At 35.8% G+C, this 25,407-nt stretch overlaps 1 protein-coding gene across 2 annotated transcripts in view; it reads left to right on the top strand.

Moving 5' to 3' along the window:
* SLK (STE20 like kinase) overlaps nucleotides 1-25,407 on the top strand; it is a 65,761-nt gene that overhangs the window by 38,805 nt on the left and 1,549 nt on the right. The window contains exons 8-18 of one of the 2 annotated variants that reach the window (XM_003787193.3): nucleotides 715-843; nucleotides 1,139-2,512; nucleotides 4,784-4,914; nucleotides 5,113-5,236; nucleotides 6,499-6,678; nucleotides 9,705-9,797; nucleotides 17,429-17,558; nucleotides 18,162-18,286; nucleotides 20,162-20,350; nucleotides 20,731-20,856; nucleotides 22,132-22,245. In XM_003787193.3, coding sequence (XP_003787241.1) covers nucleotides 715-843; nucleotides 1,139-2,512; nucleotides 4,784-4,914; nucleotides 5,113-5,236; nucleotides 6,499-6,678; nucleotides 9,705-9,797; nucleotides 17,429-17,558; nucleotides 18,162-18,286; nucleotides 20,162-20,350; nucleotides 20,731-20,856; nucleotides 22,132-22,245 — 2,715 coding nt within the window. The remainder of the gene's footprint in view (nucleotides 1-714; nucleotides 844-1,138; nucleotides 2,513-4,783; nucleotides 4,915-5,112; nucleotides 5,237-6,498; nucleotides 6,679-9,704; nucleotides 9,798-17,428; nucleotides 17,559-18,161; nucleotides 18,287-20,161; nucleotides 20,351-20,730; nucleotides 20,857-22,131; nucleotides 22,246-25,407) is intronic. The other variant, XM_003787192.3, reaches the window with a different exon arrangement.

The following is a 25,407-nucleotide window of genomic DNA, read 5'->3' as shown; positions in this document are numbered from 1 at the left end:
GTACCTGAGACTACAGGCACATGCTTCCCTACTTGGCTATTGTTTTTGTATTTTTTGCATAGATGGGGTCTTGCTATATTGCTCAGGTGGCTTAAACTTCTGGCCTAAAGCGATCCTCCTACTTTGGCCTCCCAAAGTGCTAGGACTACAGGCATGAGCCACTGTGCCTGACCCATGCTTTGTATTATTTTTTTTCTACCCTCACATTTGAAGGTCTCCTTATGCAGAGATGATTAAAATGCCTTCTTAGTCTCAAGATTGTCAGCGTCATGCCCTAACTACAGGTATTCCTAGACACTTTTCATAGACCTCTAAAGGTTTTGGAATATTGAGGCTTTGATAGGATTTTTTTGCTAGGATATAGATTGTTGTTACTTTTTTAGAATTAATAATGTACTGACTTGAAATTTGCTTTAAATTTAAACTTTAATTTTCGATTTTGAAATTTTCAAACATTCAGTAAAGTACCTGTACCTACTACCCAGGTGTAACAATTCTTACAGATCTAATTGTAGGCCATCCCTACAACTTTTGCTCAGCTCCCCTTCCCTTTTTCCTTCTGACATGTAACATTATCTGAGGTTGTCTGTCTTTTTCCTGCCCATATTTTTGTATTTTTTGTATATAAAAATGTGTTTTTGTGTGCATTTGAAACTTAGTTTACAAGCAGGTATTTCAGTTGTTATTGAATATTCTCTTTTTAATGATTAATAGCATCCCTTTGTTACTGTTGACTCCAACAAACCAATCCGAGAATTGATTGCAGAGGCAAAGGCTGAAGTAACAGAAGAAGTTGAAGATGGCAAAGAGGAAGATGATGATGAGGAACCAGAAAATTCTCTGGTTAGTATTTAGAAAGGAAATTTCATTTAGTTCATTTTTATAGGTATCTAAGGATTGATAGGTGGCAGTGCAAAACCTTTAATTATAGAGGTGAAGATTAGTAGGAAAGTTGCTCCTTACTATACATTTTTGTTATATTTATTATGTGAAGAATTCTCAATTCTTTAAATTATTTTTATAACTTCAGCAACATTTACTGAATAGAAATACTAAATCATCATATATATGTAAACATTGTTTTGGTCACCATCTCAAAGTCATTGTTTAACACTAAAATGTATATAATCTTTTCTAGCCAATACCTGCAAGTAAGCGTGCCTCTTCTGACCTTAGTATTGCCAGCTCTGAAGAAGATAAACTTTCACAAAATGCTTGTATTTTGGAATCTGTCTCAGAAAAGACAGAACATAATACTTCTGAAGATAAATTCAAAAACAAAGTTCTTATTGAAAAACCTGCCACTGATGAACCTGAAAAGGCTATGGATGGAATTAATGAACATGTTAACAATGCTCATTTAGAAGCCATGGCTGAGCTCCATGATAGAACAACAATAATCAAAGAGAATGGGAGAGAGGGGAAGAGACCTAAGCTTGAAAATCTACCTGATTCAGAAGACCAAGAAACTATGATCACTAGTTTAGTCAGTGAAGAAAAAGAGAATAATGTAATGATAACTTTAGAAACAAACATGGAAGATAATCTAAAATCTGGAGAAGAAAGAGATCAGGAAGAGCAACAGGTATTTGAAAATAGGAATATAACATCCGAAGAAATTAAAGATACTACTATTCAAATAATAGATTTAGTTTCTCAAGAGACTGGAGAAAAAGAGGCAGACATTCAGACAATTGATAATGAAATTGGGCTTAAAAAGGAAGACAGCCAAGAGGAATTTGGAAAAGATGACAAAACTCAAAAGGACGTGATCAGCGACACAAATAATGTGATAGGAATAAATGAGGCAGTGGATGTTCAGAAGGTTGTTGAAAATAGTGCTGAGGATACTCAGAGTAATGATGGGAAAGAAGTGATTGAAGTAGGCCAGAAATTAATAAGCAAGCCTGAGGAGGGTCCTGAGGCTGCTGTTACTAAGGAAGTTTCTATTAAAGAAATAGTTGATACTAATGAGACAGATCAAGAATCTGTAGAAGATAAAAATAAGAAACAATTAATAAACAGTTCAGAGAACATATTGGAGACCATTGAGGAACCAGGGACAAATGAGGTTGAAGAAATTACTGAGCCAAGTAGCATAGAAGAACTAGAGGTTGGAAGTGTAGCGGCTGATATTGACCAGAAGGCTTTAGGAAGTGAAACTGGAGCTGCTCATAAAACCACTTCTCAGATAGATACAGAAAAAGAGGAAATCCCATGTGAAGTGCCAATTAAAACAGAACCTCACGTTACTGCGGCTTCACAGCCCAGTGAACCTCAGCCTGTTCCAATACCCAGTATTAATATCAACTCTGGAGATGGAGAAAATAAAGGAGAAATAGGTGCTTTGCAAACAACTGAAACCGTGCTGCCTCCAGAGTCCGAGAATCAAAAGGAAAACGATACTGATTCGGGCACTGGTTCTACTGCTGATAACAGCAGCATTGATTTGAACTTATCCATTTCTAGCTTCCTGAGCAAAACTAAAGACAGTGGATCAATATCTTTACAAGTAAGTATATATAGGTTCTTGTTTGGGATTTTCTTTGCCACTTTGGCAATTCAGAATTTATGTGAAATTCATGTGTTGAAAGTAAAACAGCATTAAATCAATGTAGTATTAATCCTGTAAATCAGCAATTCTCAACCTGTGGGTCGTGACCCTTTTTTAACAATGAAAGTACATTACAGCATGAGGAAGGCTGAGAACTACTGCTGTAAATATTTACAGCTTATGAGGCAATCAGTTAAAAAGAATTAAGAAGAGAGATTCTGGAGGTAATTTTTAAATTTTTTGGTAGGACCTACCTATTTTTGCAAGCAATATAAATAAACAGTACAATATAGATGCTTGGTGTGATTTAGGTATTTTTGTTGCCTATACCTGGATGTGACTTTAACAAAAATCAATAATATGTTTTAAAAAAATGGAAAAATTGAAAGAATGCTCTCTTTTTAAGTATGCTCAAGGTATAAATAATTATTGATTTACCACTTATTCAAAGTTATATAGACATTGTTTCTGCCATGAGAACCATTGTGGGAAAAACAGACAAAACCAAACACTAAAATCTAGTACACTTAGAGATTTTGGGGTATAATTCTCAAATCTTAGTTTGCTTGGAATACCAATGGAAGCTATGTAGAAAGTGGAAACAAATCCAAATAATTAGTATTTGTAACAGAAGATCCCATGAAATTCTAATATAGGTGAGCTATGTTCTACCCTTTAGAAAATACTTCTTAGAGACTCTTGGTTGATAAGTAGCAGAAGAAAAGACAGAAAAGCAGAAATAACCTAGGAAAACTGACTTTAGGGACTCTAGGGCATGACTGATGAACCTGCCTGTCTGCCCCAGATTATTACATATACAATAGAACCTCCATAGTTCACTTCCTGCTTATATTGACCACCTCCTTAAGTTGATCTAATTTTCATAGACCAGACATTCACCACATGTACTTGTCAGTACAGTAGGCCTAGTTCCTTATGTTGACTACCCGTATGTGTTGACCAGTTTGTTATAGTCCCTTGAGTGATCCACTTACAGAGGTTCTACTGTATTTCCTGGATTTTCTTCTTTTTTTTAGTTTACTTTGTTTCACTGGCTGAAGTTTCACCAATCTAAAATTCATTCAGCTTCTTTAAAATGTAAATACTTATGTATAAATTAAAATATTAATTGTGGGATGTTAGTAGGAGCTGAAGAAATGTGAAGCTTGTAGGTTAAAGGGAGATAGATGTATTTTGTAGAGCATGCCGGTTTTAGATTTTTGAGGAAGCCTACCATAGTCCAGGGCTTAGGAAGAGGAACATGAAGATATTGCAACCTTGAGGTATAGAATTTTTAAGTGGAGAGGTTGTGGAAAGGTTATTGGAAGGTGCCAAACTGTTTATAATTTTTTTTTTTTTTTTTGAGGTGGAGTCTTGCTCTGGTTGCTCTAGGCTAGCGTACGGTGGAGTCAGTCTAGCTCACAGCAACCTCAAACTCTGGCTTCAAGCAGTCCTCCTGTGTAGCTGGGACTATAGGTGCATGCCACATTGTCCATGGTTTTCCTATTTTATGTAGAGATGGGGTCTCGCTATATTGCTTAGGTTGGTCTCAAACACGTGGCCTCAAGTGATCCTTGGCCTCCCAAGGTGCTATGATTGTAGGCATGAGCCACTGTGTTTGACCAGATCTGGTACTTTTAGGGTACAGTAGAGGTGCTCTCTTTCTACTAAGAACACACACATTCATCTCTGTCTCTGCAATGGAGGAGGGCTGTTAATAATATTGTTATTGATTAAATATGTTTTTATTCCCGGTTTTGGCTCTTGGCAATGTTTAAAAATTACCTGAGCACTTTTTCAAAAAGTAGATTCCTAGCCACCACCAGACTTAATTGATTAAAGGGATGGGCCCTGGAATTCATTTTTTAGTGTTTTGTCAGTGAAAAAGCAGAGGAATCTGAGAATTTACAAAGTGAACAGTTGAAGAAAAAATGGCTAACGTGTAAAAGTTGTACTAATTAGTCATTTATGTGAATTGCTCATTATTACTTTAGTCTAATGATGATGTGATGTCATAAAAGTTGTACATCATCAAATGTATGACGTACAACATATGAATGTATTCATATGTAAGTCAGATAAGGTTTTAAGTGATAATTGGTTTCATAGACCAGTTCTATTTCTATTAATATGTGTAGTTTTCGTTGCTGTTCACTGTGTTTTTAAAAGAATGTTCTCTACCTTCAGTATTCCCTATATACAGTCTAATTAAAATAAAATTTCACTCAGGAAACAAGAAGACAAAAGAAAACATTGAAGAAAACACGCAAATTTATTGTTGATGGTGTAGAAGTTAGTGTAACAACGTCGAAGATAGTTACAGATAGTGATTCCAAAACTGAAGAGTTGAGGTTTCTTAGGTGAGTAGAGAAACAATTAATTAAACCTGATTTGTAACTTCTTTTCAGTCTCTGAAGAATAGAGAAATAAGGCAAATTCTTGGCTGACTCTGGATTATTCTTTTACTTTAAAAAATTTTTTAAGCTTTTTATATTAAGTATTACTTCAAAGGTGTAATTTTTACTGCCTTAATTATCATTACCATTAAATTTCATCAGACGTCAGGAACTGCGGGAATTAAGATTTCTTCAAAAAGAAGAGCAAAGAGCCCAACAGCAGCTTAACGGTAAACTGCAGCAACAACGAGAACAAATTTTCCGTCGCTTTGAGCAGGAAATGATGGTAAAGTCTTAGATTTGTATAACATTTTGTGTTAATGAGAGTTAGTGAAAAATCACTCTAGCAGTTTTCAGAACTTGTTTTCTGATGGCCAGATTACTCTGGTTTTATGATGTATTTCTGGCCTTTTTGGTATTCTGTTCACCTCTGAGAGAGGATAGTGCTCTTTTGTCTTTAAAGGATTGTCGGATTCCAATCATGAAAACTTAAAATCACAAAGCCAATAGATGGCATACAAAATTCTTAAGTGCCTGTTGCTTCAGTGCTTTTTTTCAGTGCTTCAGTCTGATTTTTCAGAATTAGAATCCAAGATTTTAAGCCAGTCTAGATCATTTGTCTTCAAACCTGGCTGAGTAGTATGACTTCTTAAATCTTTTTTAAAAATACACTTTCTTCTCTGGTTCCTTCAGTTAAGCCTCCAGATCCTTTTTCACTGATGCTAGAACAAACAGTGCTGACCAGTCAAGTCAAGGGTAATTGCCATTCAGCCCTTCAGTTTTTGCCTTGTGTCCAAAGCTGGAGAAGGAATTAGTAATGTGATAAGAAATATTAGTAATTCATGTTGAATATCTGCCTTAACATTAGGTTAGAAAAAGATCATTTGAAACGTTAAGTATTCATGTTTTTAATATAATCCTTTTCTTGTCTTGTAATTCTAAGTGATAGATTGTTTTGTGTGAAGTGTGACATTGTTGATGATACATGTTGTGTCATAACTGAGAATTCCTAAGAAAAAGTAGAACTTCTGTTCTCATTGAGTATTTTTATAGTGCTTATATTTTGTTTGCACAATCTTATAAAAACTATCCACCCCACCTCAGGTATTTTCTGAAATATTTTGCTTTGCAGTTTTTTAAAAAGCTTTCTTTAAAATGCTTAAATATGCCAATATGCAGAATTGCAGTATTACTTGAGTGTTATATAAACAGGAGTCTTTAACTTATTAACATTTTTATTGGATAAATATTGACATTTTTCTAACTTGCTGTAGTACTTCATAACAATTGGGTATTCTGGATTGCCTGAAAGTTTTGAACATTATATTACAATACAGGAAAATATTTTCCATGTTAGAACAAAAAAAAGACCTACTTGTGTTTTAAAAAAAAATTTTATAACACATTTTAGTGTATTTGACTTGTCAGTATTGTAAAGATGTCACATCAGTGAATTTAAATGCTAGTTATGTGCTCTTAGTAAACTTCTAAACTAGAGTGAGTTAACATGGGTGATCATCAATCATCTTGAGCTACATCTTTTTACAGAGTAAAAAGCGACAGTATGACCAGGAAATTGAGAATCTAGAAAAACAGCAGAAGCAAACTATTGAACGTCTGGAACAAGAACACACAAATCGCTTGAGAGATGAAGCCAAACGTATTAAAGGGGAACAAGAGAAAGAACTGTCCAAATTTCAGAATATGCTAAAGAACCGAAAGAAGGAGGTAATTTTAACTACCATTTTTAATTACTGAAGCTATATTTTTAAAATAAAATTTATGACTAAGGAAATAGGAATAATGATAATAGTTAAATAGCACTCATTTCATTCTTTCATTCAATCTTCCCAACAGTCGTATAGGGTAGCAGTTAGGTCAGGTGTTAGCCCATCTGACTGCCTGGAAGACTGAAGTAAAAGAAGTTTTAGTGGCCTGTTCAAGATCACAAACTATCGTTAAATGGTCAGCTAAACCTTGAACCAAGTCTTCAAACCGAATCTCCTTTTATTAGTACAAGATATCTAAGGCCTCACATAGAACTATTTTTATTTTTTTACAAAAATTTGCTATGTTGTGTTTGCTGGTGGTAGCAATAATTCATTATTTATAAATTGTCACTTTTGGTTCATACTTCTTTTTTTTTTTTTTTTTTTGAGACAGAGCCTCAAGCTATCCCCCTGGGTAAAGTGCCATGGCATCACGCTCACAGCAACCTCCAACTCCTGGGCTCAAGCGAGTCTCCTGCCTCAGCCTCCCAAGTAGCTGGGACTATAGGCGCCCGCCACAGAGCCCGGCCATTTTTTGGTTGCAGCCATCATTGTTGTTTGGCGGGCCCGGGCTGGGGATTCGAACCCGCCACCTTAGGTTTATGTGGCTGGCGCCTTAGCCACTTGAGCCACAGGCGCCGAGCCTCTTTTTTTTTTTTTTTAAAGACAGAATTTTACTGTGTCACCCTCAGTAGAGTGCTGTGGCATCACAGCTCACAGCAACCTCAAACTCTTGGGCTTAAGCAATTCTCTTGCTTCAGCTTCCCAAGTCCCAACTGGGACTACAGGCACCTGCCATAACACCCAGCTATTTTTTGGTTACAGTTGTCATTGCTATTTAGCAGGCCAGGGCTGTGCTCAAACCACCAGCCTTGGTGTATATGGCTGGCACCCCACACACTGAGCTATGGGTGCTGAGCCTAGTTCATACCTTTAACAAATTTCTTTCTTGATTAGCTTCATTATCTTCCCTGGACATTATGCCAAACAAAAGCTAAATGACTTGAAATTCTAAATAATGTGTGTAAGTTCATCTAATTGTGAGCTACTTTGAAGAATCAAAAGTAGAAATCTCTATAAAGTCATTTGAGTAGAATGAGTTTTTTTTTTTATTTTTCCACGTTATGGAATGTATTTGCAATATTAAGAAGGATGGTTATTGATTCAGAAGGAGGATTTACGTATTAGATTAATAATATGTAATTTTATCCCAAATTAAAACTATGAAAGCTTTACATAAAAGCAAGTTTCAGAGAGAATTTGATAATTTATTTTACATCTTCAGTATGGGAGGGGGGGATTTACCTTTCTGTGTTATAAAAGACTTTAGGGATGAAAATTATGATCAGTTGCATTAGAGTTGGGTCAAAGGAAAAACTCAAGCGAGTAAATGCATTTTTACTTTCATTATACATCTCAAATACCCAGGTTCATTGATTCTAACATTTAAGTTATGAAGAAAATTGAATGTCATAATGATGCTTCTTAAGGATCTGCTTTAAAAAGGATAGAGTTGAACATTAATAATTATAGTATGTTCTGTGATTTCTTCAAGTAAAAATGAGTGAAGTGCTGTGTAATTTTATTTGATGTGGATTCCATTTCTAAAAATCACTGTTTTTGTTACTGGTCATTGTGTTTTATGTAGAATTGCTCTCTATATGCCATCAGGTATGAGTTTACTGGGCCTACATGTTAATTTTATCAAAACAATAGGTGGTTTTATTGAGAAATTATTCTTTATATCAGATTAAATTTAAAAATTTTACAAGTAAATATGTAGTTAACCCTAAGTATATTAAAGTCTAGTTTTTGTTATTGTTTTGGGGTGGGACAGTCTTAGTGAGCACATTTGAGATCAATGATATGCATGTTTTAAATAATTATGTGTTGTTTTTTTCTTATCGCTAAACTTCTTGCATTTGGGGAGTCTCTTCCTTTTGATGGTGATTTGGCTTCACGAGGGATTACTGATGGGAAATTTTTAAAAACTATGTTAAATCAAAATCAGTCTCTTTCACAGACCATCAATGGCATGTGGTGATTTGGAATCTGGTTTCTTTTGGTGCTTCTACTTGTAAACACATGATCATTTTCATAGTTGGATTACACAGATCTATTATTAGATGAAATACACATCTAGGAGTTTGAAATGATTAAAAGAAAGACCTCTAAAATGTACTTCTTATGCTTTAACTGGTGTAGTAAATCACACCTTACTAAACTGTTAAAGCGTGCTTGTATTACTGACTTTTAAGTCCTACAAGCTTTAAATTGTCAGCAAAGGAGAATGTTACTCTAATCCTATGTAAGATTATCAGATATGTTCTTTTGTTGTTGTTGCAGTTTTTGTTTGGGGCTGGGTCTGAATCCGCCACCTCCGGCATATGGAGCTGGCGTCCTACTCCTTTGAGCCACAGGCGCTGCCCAGATATGTTCATTTTTATCACACCATGTATAAGATGGTGTGTTTTATTAAAAAAGCTTTGTATCTATTTATTTCTCCTTTGTATAATCTTAAGACTTTCTTTCTTTTATCCTTTTCTTTTTTTGGTCTCAGTAAGTGGATTTTATGTGAAATTATTTCTTTGGACAAGCCAGTTCAATATTTCAAACACTGTCAATAGATAGTTTATAATTTTATCAGCTTTCAAGGTCAGTTGAATTTATCACCTTTAGTTCAGCATCAGTGCTGCAGGTAGTTCTTTACTGATTTTATCTTTGGATCTTTAAGACAGAAAATGATATATAGGGCTAATTAAGCAACTAATTAATCTTTTCTATGGTGTCATGTCCCTTTCTGCACTGAGATTATGCATGTTCTATCCTTTTATTCTTTTTCACCAAACTAACACCTGTGCTAATGCATGTTGAAAGGAACTTTTTAACAACTTTAATATTTGACTTGAAGCTTATCTGCTCACATAAATTCTTGCTGTGGAGAAAGTATTATTTCCCCACCTCCTGCATGCTTATACACTGTAGGTTATAAATGAAGTGGAGAAAGCACCCAAAGAGCTGAGAAAAGAGCTCATGAAACGCAGGAAAGAGGAGCTTACACAAAGCCAGCATGTTCAGGTAACAGCAGCAGCTTACTGCTACTAAAAACAGAAAGCACCATTTTCTCACAGCTCAATGAACCATGGTTGAAAGGGTAAATTTTAACTGTAATTATTGTATAACATAGACTTCTCCGACCCAAAGATTCCCAGGATTTCTTTATATAGTACTAAATTCTCGCTAAAGTGACATTTAAGTTACTAATATGAAAGTAAATGGAATGCTTGGACAGTGGAATCCAGATGAAATAAATAAGTATGTTAATGTATAATCCACTGTTATCTGATTTTAATCATAAGAGCTTATATTTTTAAGTAATAATGCCAATTTTTGATAGATAACATTTTAGGGTGAATATATATAAGCATTGTGCTTATAAAAAGTATTCCTGTTAAAAGTAAGCCTACATATCATTTCTATAAAGTTTAAAGTTAGAAGAAAAATGATGAATGGTAATGTTAAATTGTAGACCAAACATTTAATGCTTTTAAGCTCAACAGCATAAGCAGCTTTAAAAACCAGATTTTAAATACTAAGTATGTTATTTTTCTTTTTGGTTCAGGCTCCTGCAATAAAATGGATACACTATTTTTACTCACATAGAGTTAGAGAAACTTGATAAGGTGGAGCTTTATATAAAATGAGAGAATTCTTTATAAAAGTAGATAAATTAGTACTTTTTCTTTTTTGAGGCAGAGTCTCACTTTATTGCCCTCAGTAGAGCGCTATGGCATCACAGCTCACAACAACCTCCAACTCCTGGGTTTAGGCGATTCTCTTGCCTCAGCCTCCTGAGTAGCTGGGACTATAGGCACCCGCCACAATACCCAGCTATTTTTTTGTTGCAGTTTGGCTGGGGCTGGGTTTGAACCTGCCACCCTCTGTATATGGGGCTGGTGTCCTACTCACTGAGCCACCCACGTCACCTGATAAATGAGTATTTTTAATATAATTTTCTCGAATTTCACATGACTTTACAAGGCCTTTTATACAAAGAAAGGTGAATTTTTAATTGTTTGTACTCAATCTGGAGCCACAAATTGAAAAATAAACACACTTTTTTTTTTTTTTTAAATAGAGCCTCAAGCTGTCGCCCTGGGTAGAGTGCTGTGGCATCACAGCTCACAGCAACCTCTAACTCTTGGGCTTAAGTGATTGTCTTGCCTCTGCCTCCTCAGTAGCTGGGGGCACCCGCCACAACACCCTGCTATTTTTTGGTTGTAGTTGTCATTGTTCTTTGGCAGGCCCAGGCATGCACCCACCAGCTCTGGTGTATGTGACTGGCACCTTAACTGCTTGAGCTACAGGTGCCAAGCCAGCACACTTTCCAGTTACATGTATCAATGACAGGAAAAAGAAACAGGGACTATGTGTTAAATTGTTGCTTTGAAGTATCTTTCTAATGAGTTTTTATGTGATTTGAAGTGGTTTCTAGATTTTTAGATTTTATAGACCCATAAGACAAATCACAAAAACAAGAAAAACCCCTGACAACTATGGCATGAACTGCCATTAAAAAATTTTTTTTTTTAATTTTGTGAAATAAGGATATTTAAAAACTGCCATTTGCTGGTCATTATATGACTTCCAAGGAGAGAATATTTTTAATACCCTGAAAAATAAAGAAAATATAATCTTGGAATTTTTAATTTAAATAAAGCCAGCTTATCTGAATAAATTTGGTTCACTTATTTTTTTCTTATTATGAACCATTAAAACATTTTGTCTTGACCTGGTATTGAGATTACTAGTTTAAGGTGCAAATAGCAAACACAACATTTACTATGTGTCATTTACACCGTTCTTAATGCTTTATGTGTGTGAACTCATTTAATCTAATTTAACTACTCTTGAGATAAATACTCTTGTTATCCCCATTTTACAGGTGAGGGAACTAAAGCAGAGGAAAGTTGGGTGACTCTCCCAAGGGCACATATCTGTTAATGGTTGAGTCAGGATTCTCATCCAGATAAGCATAGCTCTACATATTGTACAGTGGTACATTGAACCACTGCACCGTTCTACCTTTCCTCTTTAAGCTGCATGCTCTGTGCTGTACCTTAGCTTTACTCAGCTTGACCCAGTTCTTGGCCATGTCTTGTTAACAAGTAAAGAGGAAGTCCTAGTTGGCCACATACCTGCTTTTGACTAATTTGAATTTCAAACCAGATAATAACAATACAGTTTTGCCTTATAAAGGAATATGGTCTTTTTTTTTTAATTCTAAAAGGTAACATATCAAACTCTACAGAGTCAAAATTGAGAATTTAGTGTTGAATGAATAAGGTAATCTTATACTTTAATAAGTTAGTTTTTTGTGATTTTTTTCATACAGCTTTGGAGGATCGCCTGTATTTGCCAATTAGAACTAAAAGTAATAGTAAATTAATGAGGAATTTAGTGATCTAACAAATTTTAAAAGTATTTCTATTGTTTCTAATGAAGGTACCAGAACTTGATAACTTTACAATCTATTTTAAGCTGTTTTTGAGATTTTATAAGTAATAGCCATATACTCATAGAGCTAGAACATAGTTGATCATCTAAGTCCATTGCTTTTCAAACCAAGCTTCTAGGAGCTTTTGAGTTTTGAAAAAGCAACTCTGAGGGCCAGGTGTGGTGGCTCACGCCTATGATCCTAGCACTCTGGGAGCCTGAGGCAGGTGGATTGTTGAGCTCACAGGTTCAAGACCAGCCTGAGCAAAAGTGAGACCGTCTCTACTAAAAATAGAAAAACTGAGGCAAGAGGATTGCTGAGTCCAAGAGTTGGAGGTTTCTGTAAGCTGTGACACCATGGCCCTCTACCTAGGGTGACAGCTTAAGACTCTGTCTCAAAAGAAAGGAAAAGCAACTCTGAAAATCTTGCAAAGGCAAGGCCCCTGCTTCTATTTCAGTAGATGCAACACTAGTTTTGATCTGTTTTACAAATTGAGGTTTCTTTGGTGAGTTCTAAAGTGGATTCTACTAGTTTAAAAAACAACAGCAACACACCAGAAGTTGGAAGTGACTTACCTAGTTCAAATCCTTCATTTTACAAATGAGAAAGAGGCGCCTCTGTTAAGTGACTTGCTCCAGAAACTCCACATTTGTATAATGATTCTTTCCATTACTCAAAGTCGCTCAGATATGTTCTCACCTGGGAGGTGCACTGTATTCTGCTTCACAGGGTGTTGCTCAGGTCATGATTCAGTCTTTTCAGTTGTCATCTTGTGCAGTCTTCAACGCCCAAATGCAGGACGTAAGTCCCGCATGCCTGTGGGAGGATGCCTTCTGTTTAGCTGCTTTTTCTTTGACTCACATGTGCCTTTTCCTTGTTGGCTTAATTTGCTAAAATCTAGAAGATCAATAGATGATAACATCTATAATAAAATTAATAGTGGTAATCGGACTTATAGTACAGTATAGTATTCTTCAAAGAATTTTCACATTTGATTCTCATTGCCACCATCCTAATAAAGGGATGGAGTTATGTCCATTTTACAGATGAAGAAATTGAGGCATAGAAGATTAAGTGATCTACTTAAAGTCCCATAAGAAATTAATGGTGGAGCTGGAACACTTTTAATACAGTGTTCTTTTTTCTATCTGTAATTTCTAAAACCATAAATTCTAATTTGAGATCTTCATTTTTTTCAAGTAAAATATCTTCCCAGTAGTATTTTATAAGCTTTGCACATGTGAGAAATTGAATGCTGTGATTAGAGTTTTATCTTTGTGTGAAGTGATATTTTGATTGCATATATGTCTATTTAGATGTTTTAATTATGGATATGGTCAGAAAAGCCATGTTAAATAGTGATTTTAGTTCCATTTAACATTAGTTTCCATTTATTCAAATAGTTATGAATAGTGAGTCTCTGTTCACCTTATTGTAGTTTTAAGTTCAGTCTGGAATTCTAGGCTGTATTCTTTCTCACAGTTACCCCAGGGAAATGACTTCCTCATTTAACACTGTAATTTTTGTTTGGGATGTTTGAAATATATAACTGGAGTAGATAGAATACAGCTTGATTTTAATCCCTCCTTTTCCCTCTCCTGATTAGACTTTTTTTTTAATAATTGGCATCTGTTTAATTCTTTCTACAGTTTTCTAAATGAGTAAGTAAAACAATGATATTTTTAAATGGAGGGAGAAATTATGAATTACGATCACTTTTCTGATCATTACCATTTTAGCCTTTGTTTTGAGTTAAAATTGATCAAGTTCTGTACAAAGAGCTGAATATATGTAACAGTTTTCTAGAATCCAAAGTTGTATTTTTAATGTTTATGGTTATCTGACTACTATAATAAAATTCCTTATCAGAATCTATACTGGTACTTTTAAAGGGTACTCATTTTACACTTTATGTGTCCATTTTAAAAAACGAATTTGGGGACAGAGGGGAGGTGGAGAGGGGATTGGTAAACTCATCTACTGGGCACAATGTATGGGTATGTGACACACCTCCTGGATGAAGAGCTCAATTGCAACTTGGACTATCAAGTCAAACCCAAACAGTGTAAGCTAATCGTTTGCACCCTCATATTAATCTGAAAAAAATGAATTTGGCCTTAATAGTTTGGGGTCTTTTGTAACTTCTAATGATTATTCCATCTGTTGTGTGTTTTGTTTAAGGTGAATATAATTTGTGCAATCTTTTTGGGATAAGAAAAATCCCTTTTAACTCCTAAAAGAAGTTTATAATTACAGATTCCATTGTGAATGCATTGTACTTGGCTTTGAGTTAGGAAATTTAGTAAATGCTCAATAATACTAAGATTTCATTTCTTTTGAGGTAAATAAATAGTGTGTAAGGGATCTTATCAAAAAATTTTTATCTTTAATGTAAAAAATCCTTTGTGTTCATAGTATATAGTCACCCAGACTCTGCTTAATTATTCAAGTCTGTGGCTGTGTAAGGCAGCTGGGTTCTCTGTTAACTGATTGTTAGGACCTCTGCAATGGCCTACCTTGACTTTTGCCTGTTGATCCTTGTTTTACCTTCTGAAGCTGCACAACAACTAGTTCTCCGTGCTTCTATTGAGCAGTCTTAGCTCTTCTTTACCTCTTATATATTAGCTGCTTCAGGGAATACTTCTGTAGTTCTTTCATCAATTCATTGTGAGGTATGGTTTCTGAACCCTTTATTCCCAGCTTTCAGTTTCTACAGTTTAAAAGTGTGATACTAAGGGAAAGGGACAACTATGTGGACTGACAGACCAAGACTTTTGGTACTTGGGACCAATTGAATGGACGTTCCTTGAAGGTAGAAGTGTATTTATTTATTTATTTATTTTGAGACAGTCTCACTCTGGGTAGAGTGTCTTGGTGTCACAACTCATAACAACCTCAAACTCCTAGGCTCACAAACCTCAGCCTCCCAAATAGCTGGGATTATAGGTGCCTGCCACAACACCTGGCTATTTTTTTTTAGAGACAGGGTCTCGCTCTTGCTCAGGTTAGTCTCAAACTCCACCCACTTTTGCCTCCCAGAGTACTAAGATTATAGGTGGAGCCACCACTCCCAGTCTCTAAATCCTTTATTAACTTTAATACCCCTGTAAGTGTCTAATGCCCAGTACTAAGTGCTTGATAAAAGTTTTCCTTTTTGTTTTTACCCCCTCAGAACAACTCATGACTTGTAATAGTAAGTTTTCTTTGACCTGAACATTTACAAGTTTACAAAAAGTTTTACAATGTAAGTTAGACAATTTAATTTTATTACAAATATTTAGTATCATGAAAAGGGAGGCTTAAACAGTGTTCTGTGTTATACCTTAAAAGATAGCCCTGGTAATTTTTCATCCCTTTAAGTAAAACTCGAAAGTCCTTATTTTAGATAGTTGAATTTAAATATCCATTGAATTCTTTAAGTGATATTATTAATGTTTTTTCTTTGAAATTAGAGAAACAATTTAATTGTAAATATTTACTACGAGAAAAAGGGAATCTTGAACAACCTTTGTTGTAACTAGGTAAAAGATAGGCATGGAGATTTTTAATATCTTTAAGTAAAATTCAGAAGTCCTTATTTTAAATAGTTGAATTAAAAATTTTTTTAATGGTATTAATGTTTTATTTTGGTTTTTGAGACAGGGTTTTGCTCTGTTGCCTGGGCTAGAATGCAGTGGCATCATCATAGCTCTCTGCAACCTCAGGTGATCTTCCTGCCTCAACCTCTTTGAGTAGCTGGGACTGTACACATTAAGTAGTTGGGACTATATGCGTGCACCGCCATGCTTACCTAATTTTTTTAAAGAAATTTTTTGTAGAGACAGGATCTCACTATTGCCCCCGTTGGTCTTAAACTTTTGGCCTTAAGGGATCCTGTTCCTCTGACCTCCCAAGTGCTAGGATCATAGGCATGAGCCATCACACCAGGTCAATGATAATGTTTTAATGATAAAGTGACTGTAGTCAAGTTGGTGATTGTATTTTATGGAGGCAGTTCATTAGCCTTTTCTTTTTTCTACCATATATTTGTGTTTATACTAAAATATAAATGATGCAAGCGAGACAGCATTTATGACTCCAAATTACTTTATCACCATAGCATAAATGTAGTAAGGCAAACATCTTAAGGAACATTGCTGGGCACCTTTGTGCCTTGAGGAATAGGCTGGTAGTAATTTAGACCTTGTCAGACTCTGTGCAAGGTGTAAAGAATAGTTCCAAAGGTGGGGGGGTGATTTTCTTTTGGATTTGTAAGAAGAGGGATTATGAAAGAAGTGGTTCTTTAATTCTAAATTCTAAATCCATATAAAAATTGATCTGAATATCCCTTGAGCTAATCACCAACTGCTGTAACTGCTGAAATTGTTCAGAGAGAGTAGAGATCCAAATTTACATTTCATTAATGTGAATAGTCTTTTCTATCATAAATGTATGATTCTAGGAGAAAGACTAAGTTACTTTAACATTTTTTTCTTACACAATTAATCAAAGGGTTTTTTCATAAAGTAATTTTGGCATTTGGTCAGATAGTATGTACTTAATATTTATTGAATAAATTAGTAAACCCCAAATTGATAGAATTCTGTGATTATAGGAATTTTGTTTACAGAGTTATATAACTTTCTTGTTCCTAGTTTACATTTCTCTAGCAACGCATTATTTCTTGTTAGGTCTTCAAACTTTTGTTCTTCTTTATAGGCACAGGCTATACAGAAACTTTCTTCCTCTGTTAGTGTAGCCCTGGTATTTTTTCCTCTTTATTTCCTAAGATTCTCATATCTGTTTTCCTTATTAGCTTTTTTATTGCCTTTCTCCCTGAAGGACATTTCTTGTTTATTCTTATTTTAATCATACCACAGTTGAGTGAGTATTCAGTTTTAAAAGCTATAAATTTATTATTTTCCCCAACATGCTAGTGTAATAGGGCATTTTAATTACAAGTGGGCTACAAACTTCTTCTGTATGTATCGTTTTTTCCATATGTATCTGTATGTATGTGAGTTTTGAATATTATGTATTCTAATACTTTGGAGGGGATTGAATTGAGTGAGTAGGACATTTATATTATATATGTACTGTATAATTTTGGTGATTTTAAAATCCAGCTAACTTGGTAGGGAAATCTTATTAACCACCAGTGTATACAGTTATATAGATAAATGGATGTGAAGCTCATTAGATACCTATTTAACTTATTAACTATGTCTAATAGGAGCAAGAATTTGTTCAGAAGCAACAACAAGAATTAGATGGCTCTCTGAAAAAGATTATCCAACAACAGAAGGCAGAGTTGGCCAATATTGAGAGAGAGTGCCTGAATAACAAACAGCAGCTCATGAGAGGTATGGTACCTTCTGCACATGAGTGTGTTTATGAAGTGAGATCTCAGAAATATTGCAGAGATACACCTTGGGAATTATTTGAATGTTTTTCCTTAGGGTGGTAAAGGAAAAGGTAAAGCTGTGGTAAATAGGAGAAAAGAATCTTTTAAAATTAAGAAATACTATAAAATATAGAATTCTTTTATGACAGAAGTACACAAACATACAATTCTTAAAATTTATCTTGTCCAAGTGGTGCTAGAAATAGATGTCAGTAGTTTTGTGTATTCATCATGCCTTATAATTGTTGGTATACTTAATGGCTAGACAATAGAATGGGATTTTAAGTATTTATTTCCCCTAACAAATTAGCTTTTTTTTCTTTGTAATTGTGATTAAATGTAATTTTAGTTTAGAGTAGGACATTTTCTGTTTATATGGCATAGAACAAAATGAAAAGAGGAATTAATGTTACCTTTACATTGATAAATTTCTACTTAGAGCTTAGAATGTCTGTATGTGTATAACAGCATATATGAAACACTTTTATGTAAATAATAAAATGTAGAGCAAAGTAGATAGTAAAGAGAGCAAAATGACATTCTGAAAACTGCTATCTTCTAGCTCGAGAAGCTGCAATTTGGGAGCTTGAAGAACGACACTTACAAGAAAAACACCAGTTGCTCAAACAGCAGCTTAAAGATCAGTATTTCATGCAACGACATCAGCTACTTAAGCGCCATGAGAAGGTTAATGAAAATTTTTTAAATTTTATTTTAAAGTTTATTAACCTATTTAGTTTTGAAACTTATTTTCTTAGAGAATGAATTTTATTTATTTTTTATTAAATCATAGCTGTGTACATTAATACAGTCATGGGGTATAGTGTGCTGTTTTTATATACAATTTGAAATATTTTCATCAACTGGTTAACATAGCCTTCATGTCATTTTCTTAGTTATTGTGTTAAGACATTTATATTCTACATTTAGAAAGATTCACATGTACCTTTATAAGATGAACCATAGGTGTGAGATTCCCTTTTTGTCCTAAAATTTCTTTGATGAAGTTTAGAGTAATTGATTGTATCTTAATTATGATTGCAAAAACTTCTTCTTTTCTACCAATTATGAGGAAGGTAACTAATTACAATGCTGAAAAACCTTACACATTGTAATCTTCATTTTTTTTTTTTAAAGATAGGATTTTGCTTTGTTGTTCAGGGTAGTTGAGTGCCATTGTCTCAGCCTAGCTCACAGCAACCTCAAACTCCTAGGCTCCAGTGATCCTCCTGCCTCAGCCTCCCAGGTAGCTGGGACTACAGGTGCCCACCACCACACTTGGCTTATTTTTCTATTTTTAGTAGAGATGAGGTCTAGTTCTTACCCAAGCTGGTCTCAAACTCTTGACTCCTGAGCTCAAGCAATTCTTCATCTCAGCCTCCTAGAGTGCTAGGATTATAGGCATAAGCCACCATACCCAATCCCATCTTCTCTTTCAAATAGCTATTTTGGCTACATTTGTGGTTCAAGTATTTTAAAAACGTACACTTCCTGTACTTAGTAAAACATTTCCAATTTTATCACTAATAATTTTTCTTTTCTTTCTTTTCTTTTTTTTTTTTTTTGAGACAGAGCCTCAAGCTGTCCCCCTGGTTAGAGTGCTCTGGCATCACAGCTCACAGCAACCTCCAACTCCTGGGCTCAAGCGAGTCTCCTGCCTCTGCCTCCCAAGTAGCTGGGACCACAGGCGCCCGCGGCAACACCCAGCTATTTTTTGGTTGCAGCTGTCATTGTTGTTTGGCAGGCCTGGGCTGGATTTGAACCTACCACCTTAGGTGTATGTGGCTGGCACCTTAGCCACTTGAGCCACAGGCGCTGAGCCTTATTTTCTTATAAATTATTTTTTGCCTAATATTGGTATGGTCCCTATGCAACAAAGGAGAGAGAAGGGCAGTGCCTGTGGCTCAGTGAGTAGGGGTTGGCCCCATATACCGAGGATGGCAGGTTTAAACCTGGCCCTGGCCAAACTGCAACAAAAAAATAGCTGGGCATTGTGGCGGGTGCCTATAGTCCCATCTACTCAGGAGGCTGAGGCAAGAGAATCGCATAAGCCCAGGAGTTGGAGGTTGCTGTAAGCTGTGACGCTACAGTACTCTACTGAGGTCAACAAAGAGAGACTCTGTCTCTTAAAAAAAACCTTTGCCTTTAATCCTTGCAACAAAAAGTAAGCTGAAGTAACCTGATGTTAACCTATCAATTATTTCCCTATCAATATGTTTCCCTATTTCTGCCTTATAAGGAAAGTAACTTTGAAATGACCAATTTTCTTTTTGTTTTTTGTTTCTGCTTTATCTTTTCTCTGTCTATAATACCAACTTCTTTGCTCAGCACATCAGAACACTTATTCTATTTTTATGGAATGAAGTGTTGCCTGATTCTAGAATTGCAAATAAAGCCAGTTAAAAATTTTAAAAATAAATAAATAAAGATCAATTTCACGGTGAAAAAAAAGGAGAGAGAAATTATGGAAAACAACAATAAAATGACATGTTTGAATATATGTGTGCGTACTGAGGATTAAATTATATCTACATCACTGGATTCTGTTTATAACTTTCTTAGGAAACAGAACAAATGCAGCGTTACAATCAACGACTTATTGAGGAATTGAAAAACAGACAGACTCAAGAAAGAGCAAGACTGCCCAAGATTCAACGCAGTGAAGCTAAGACTCGAATGGCCATGTTTAAGAAAAGTTTGAGAATTAACTCAACAGCTACACCAGATCAGGATCGTGACAAAATCAAACAGGTGAACATACAAATTATTCTCTCCTCTTAGCTTTATAAAATTAGAATGACCTTTAGAAGTACCACATAATTATGTTGTAAATATTTAGAGCCAGTTTGGGTTTGTTGATTTTCACTTTAACCCTGTGGGCTAGGTTAGATATGCACATGACATGTGCCAATGTAATCTTCCCAGGCTGGTAGACTAAGCAGGGAGGAGCAAGATTTTAGCCCCAAAGCCATGCTGTAGACACCAGGTATTTGAATCTCAGCATATTATTATTACTTGTAGCTTTAGTTTATTTTACTTTAAGTTTTGTTAAATTCTTTTATATCTTTAGAATATGTAGAAATTACACTGCCGGTTTATCATAATTTATCTTTTCTCTGCCTTGTTTATAGTTTGCTGCACAAGAAGAAAAGAGGCAGAAAAATGAAAGAATGGCTCAGCATCAGAAACATGAAAACCAAATGCGAGACCTTCAGTTGCAGTGTGAAGCCAACGTTCGGGAACTGCATCAGCTGCAGGTTAGCTATAGAATCGTGATAGCTAGACTTGTGGTACATGGCTAGCACAGCTGGCTGGTTTTGAGGAAATAATAGCTAGCCAAAGCAAACTGTTACTTGATGAAAACACTAGGATTTAAAGGGTGTGTTTTTTGTGTAGCTTCCCATGAAGGTCAGTTTAGTGTCACAGGCACTTTTTTCTATTTTATATAACCCTGATTAATGTAAACATGAAGCTAAATTATAACGTAAGACATTGAGACTATCAGAAGCCATACAGAGTATTGTTTTTTGGTATATTTTGCAAGAAGATGTACAGTTTTCAAAATGACATAAACAGTTTTGTTGTCAGATTCTGAGTTTATTTCTGATCAGATTTTGAATTTAAAATTTCTCTTCCATTTTAGAGGGAAATAGTTGACTTTCTTCTAGGTTTTTGAAAAAAGTGGTAAGTTAAATATATAGGAATTTTTCTCCTAAGAAATTTAAAGGTTACTTTAGAGCAGTGTTCTCAACCTTCCTAATGCCATGACCCTTTAATACAGTTCCTCATGTTGTGGTGACTCCCTAACCATAAAATTATTTTCTTTGCTACTTCATAACTGCAATTTTGTTACTATTATGAATCGTAATGTAAATATCTGATATGCAGGATGTATTTTCATTGTTACAAAGGGGTCACGACCCACAGGTTGAGAACCACTGCTTTAGAGAGAGGTGATTATGGACCATACCTAGAGTGTACAGCCCATCTAGTTTTAACCTAAAATGTTTAAAATTGTAGAGTGCTGTATACAATGTGCATACTCTATGTATTTGCTTAATTTACTACAGTGGAATAGTTCTGATTCCACCTTCTGGCAACAACAGGTAAAATCTATGCAGACTGCCTTCTGTAAGGTCAGTTTGGGGCACCAGCAAACCTTCTTAGGAAAAACGAAGGCTCAGACTAATTCTTTTGAAGTTATTTTTGTTATAATTTTTTTGAAAAGTAAATTGATTTTAGGTTAATGTGAGGGTACAAACAACCAGGTCAAAATATTTGATTTTGTTAGGTAGAGTCCCTCTGTGGTAATGTCCCACATTTACTTTTGTATGGTATATAACAATCTAGCTTTTAAACTTGTGAAAATGAAGTTGTGACTAATTTCATAATTCTTGGCCCTTGGTTGTTAGATGAAAACTTAAATCTCAATAATAGCATGATGTTTGATGAATAATTTATTATTTTGGAAGTTAATTGTATTTGTGATAAATTGCTTGATTGAAATTTTTTCTACAAAACTTTATTTTCAGAATGAAAAATGCCACCTGCTGGTTGAGCATGAGACTCAGAAATTAAAGGAGTTAGATGAGGAACACAGCCAAGAATTAAAAGAATGGAGAGAGAAATTGAGACCTAGGAAAAAGGTAATATTAAAATCTTTAATTAAAATGATGTTTACACTAATTCATCCACTCAGCTCTTGGCACTTTATCTACTGCATGTCAGATACAGAGTCTAGGGCAGGAGATAGAGATGAAAAAACAACGTCCTTATCTCCAAAAGGTCAAGAATCTAGTGACAAGTAATTATAAATTGGTAGGGTCATACCAATGATACAAATTGGTAGGCTTTGTAGGAGTTAAGTTCAAGATATGAGGGGAAAGGAAGCAGAGAGCTTGAATGTGCCTGGGAAAGTCAAGGAAAGGCCTTAGAGAAGAAATGCCTTTATAAGCCAAGTGAGGCTTTGAGGATGAGTAGGCATGCTAGGCAATGGGCGGCACTATGGCTCAGTGAATAGGACGCTGGCCCCATATACTGAGGGTGGCAGGTTCAAACCCGGCGCTGGCCAAACTGCAAACAAAAAAATAGTTGGGCATTGTGACGGGCACCTGTAGTCCCAGCTACTTGGGAGGCTAAGGCAAGAGAATCACCTAAGCTCAAGAGCTGGAGGTTTCTGTGAGCTGTGACACCATGGCACTCCACTGAAGGCAACAAAGTGAGTTCTTTTTTTTTCTTCTTAAAAAAAAAAAAAACTTGCTAGGCAATGGACAGATTGGGGTGAAATTGGGTGATTTAAGTAGAGAGAACAGGATGAGTGAAAATGATGTATACAGACAATTACAAATCGATTTCTATCATTGGAACATTGTGCCCTTATCTATAAGTGTTAAGAAGGAAAGAAAAGAAATGATGACAGCTAAGTCTGGGCAAGGTCAACTAGAGCCATGTTACAAGGCCCTGGTTTGCTGTATAAATATGAAATCCAATGAAAATAGGGATGGCTTCTCTCCTTCCTTTTCATTGTTTATGCTTGACTCCTTGCTAGCCTGGTCTTAGTGGTGATCCATCTCAGTGTGGTTTTTGCTATCATTGTGTGATCTATATCCCTTTGCACTAACCCTCAAACTTAACTTTTCTTTGGGGCCTCCTGCCTGCTATACAATGTAACCATTCCTTTCTTCCATCCATCTAATCAGTGAAGAAAATATGTATTTAGCCTCTACTGTGTGCCAGAGGTTTCTAGAGGAAGTGAAATAACGTAAGTAAGTTGAGAGTGTGGCTTTTTCATTTAAATTTTATTTATTGTTAAATTTTTTGGATAGGTAATAATATTCTTGTAGTTCAGAATTCAGAAGGTACCGAATGGTAAACAGTGAAAAAAGTCCCTTCCCCCAGTTGCTCTTTTTAACTCTTATGGTCTAGCTTCTACCCCAAATTCCCCATATGAACTTGTTGACAGTGGTCATAAACGAGTAGCTAATAACCAAATCCTATGGTCTGAGCTAACTGTTATTAAAAGTCTTGTCTCTTAAAATCTTCTTCTCACCTGGGTTTTGTGCCATAACTCTGCTTTGCTCACTCTCTGGGCTCTTTATCACCCTCTTTGTCTTCCAAACCTGTGGGCATTTCCCAGTTTTGCACCTTTAGTTCTGTTCTTTACCTTGATGATCTTAGGGCTGTTCTTGGCTCCAGCTGTTGCATATTTATGGCAAATTTCCAAACTTGAATAGTAGGTGTTGTATAGACCACAAACTCATAAGTCATACAGATGTGGGTTCAAATCTCAGTGCTAATATGTACTAATTAATTTTGTCACTTAACATTTTTAGGCCCAGTTATCCTTATTTGTAAAGTGAGGATGGTACTAACTACCTAGTTGGGGTGGTTAAGAAAGTTTTAAAAAGTGTATTTGGGCAGCACCTGTGGCTCAAAGGAGTAGGGCGCCAGCCCCATATACCAGAGCTGGTGGGTTCAAACCCTGCCCTGGCCAAAAGCTGCAAAAAAAAAAAAAAAAAAAGTGGTGTATTTATACCACTTATCTAGAACCTGAGCCATAATCAGGACTCAAGGAATGGCTGCTGTTGCTGTGTTGTTCATTGTTTTTATCTGTGTTTGACTGTAAGCTCCCATTTTCCCTCTGTATGTTTTACATACTTCTCATTTCATTCAGGCATCTGTTCAAATCATTTCATCCATGATTCCTATTTTGGATCACTATCGCTATCAAAATAGCCCCCATGCCCACCTCAAACAAGCATTCTGTATTCACTCTTCTCTCTTTTTCTAACACTCATTACCACCAAGCACATTTGTTTATTGTCACTTCCCCTGAGAAGATAAACTTTGTAAAAGCAGGGACATTATCTCTTGTTCACTGATACATATACACACACGGAGTGGACCCTCATAAGTGAGATTAGTGCCCTTGTAAGGGCTATGTGTATGTGTATGTGTATATATATAGCTTCTAGTATGGTACTTGGCACGTTATAAATGATCAGTGCATGAATGTTGACTAAAGAATGCAAACTTGGAGATAAAACCAAGCTCAATGTTCTTTTTTCCTTCTTCTCTATCTCACCTCTTCCCCCTCCCTACACTCCCACTCACTATCAGATATTCTTCCTGTATTCCCATTCCTTAATTGACATCTAGGCTAGAAACCTGAGTTACTTTTATTTCTGTCACACCCCGTATCAGTCAGGTGCCAATTTTTATTTCTCCTTCTTTCCCACTGCTCTCCACTGCTTGCTTAAGTTGTTCAATAATGTCATAACAGCCCTCGGATTTCTAGTCCCTACTTGGCTGCCATCACCAGAGTGTTTATCCTCAGTAACAACATCTCTGATACTGTCAAAGTGGTGTTGATAAATCTTCAGTTACATCAGAATAAAATATTAATGCCTTAATTTGTCTTTGAAGCCTTCATAGTGCCACAATTGGGTCACAGCACCCTTTCTATCTTTATCTCCCACTAGCCACTCTGTTTCCAGTCAGGGTTTCAGCACTGGGTGTGATCACCATTCTTCATACCAACTCCTTGGTTTCCTGCTTTCATGCCTTGGTATTTTAGCTCCCTCTATCTGGCATGCCTTCCCCAGCCTGCCCATCAAATTCTTGTCTTGCCTTCAAGACTAAGCTTGTGGCTCAGAGCCTGTGGCTCAAGTGGCTAAGGCGCCAGCCATGTACACCCAAGGTGGCGGGTTCAAATCCAGCTGGGGCCTGCCAAACAATAATGACGGCTACAACCAAAAAATAGCCGGGCATTGTGGCAGGTACCTGTGGTCCCAGCTACTTGGGAGGCT

This window comes from Otolemur garnettii, unplaced genomic scaffold (assembly GCF_000181295.1).
Source record: "Otolemur garnettii isolate 467f Iridium unplaced genomic scaffold, OtoGar3 scaffold00021, whole genome shotgun sequence".
Classification (NCBI taxonomy): Eukaryota; Metazoa; Chordata; class Mammalia; order Primates; family Galagidae; genus Otolemur; species Otolemur garnettii.
Note: the sequence above shows the minus strand (reverse complement) of the source record. Positions and strands in the feature narration are given on the sequence as shown.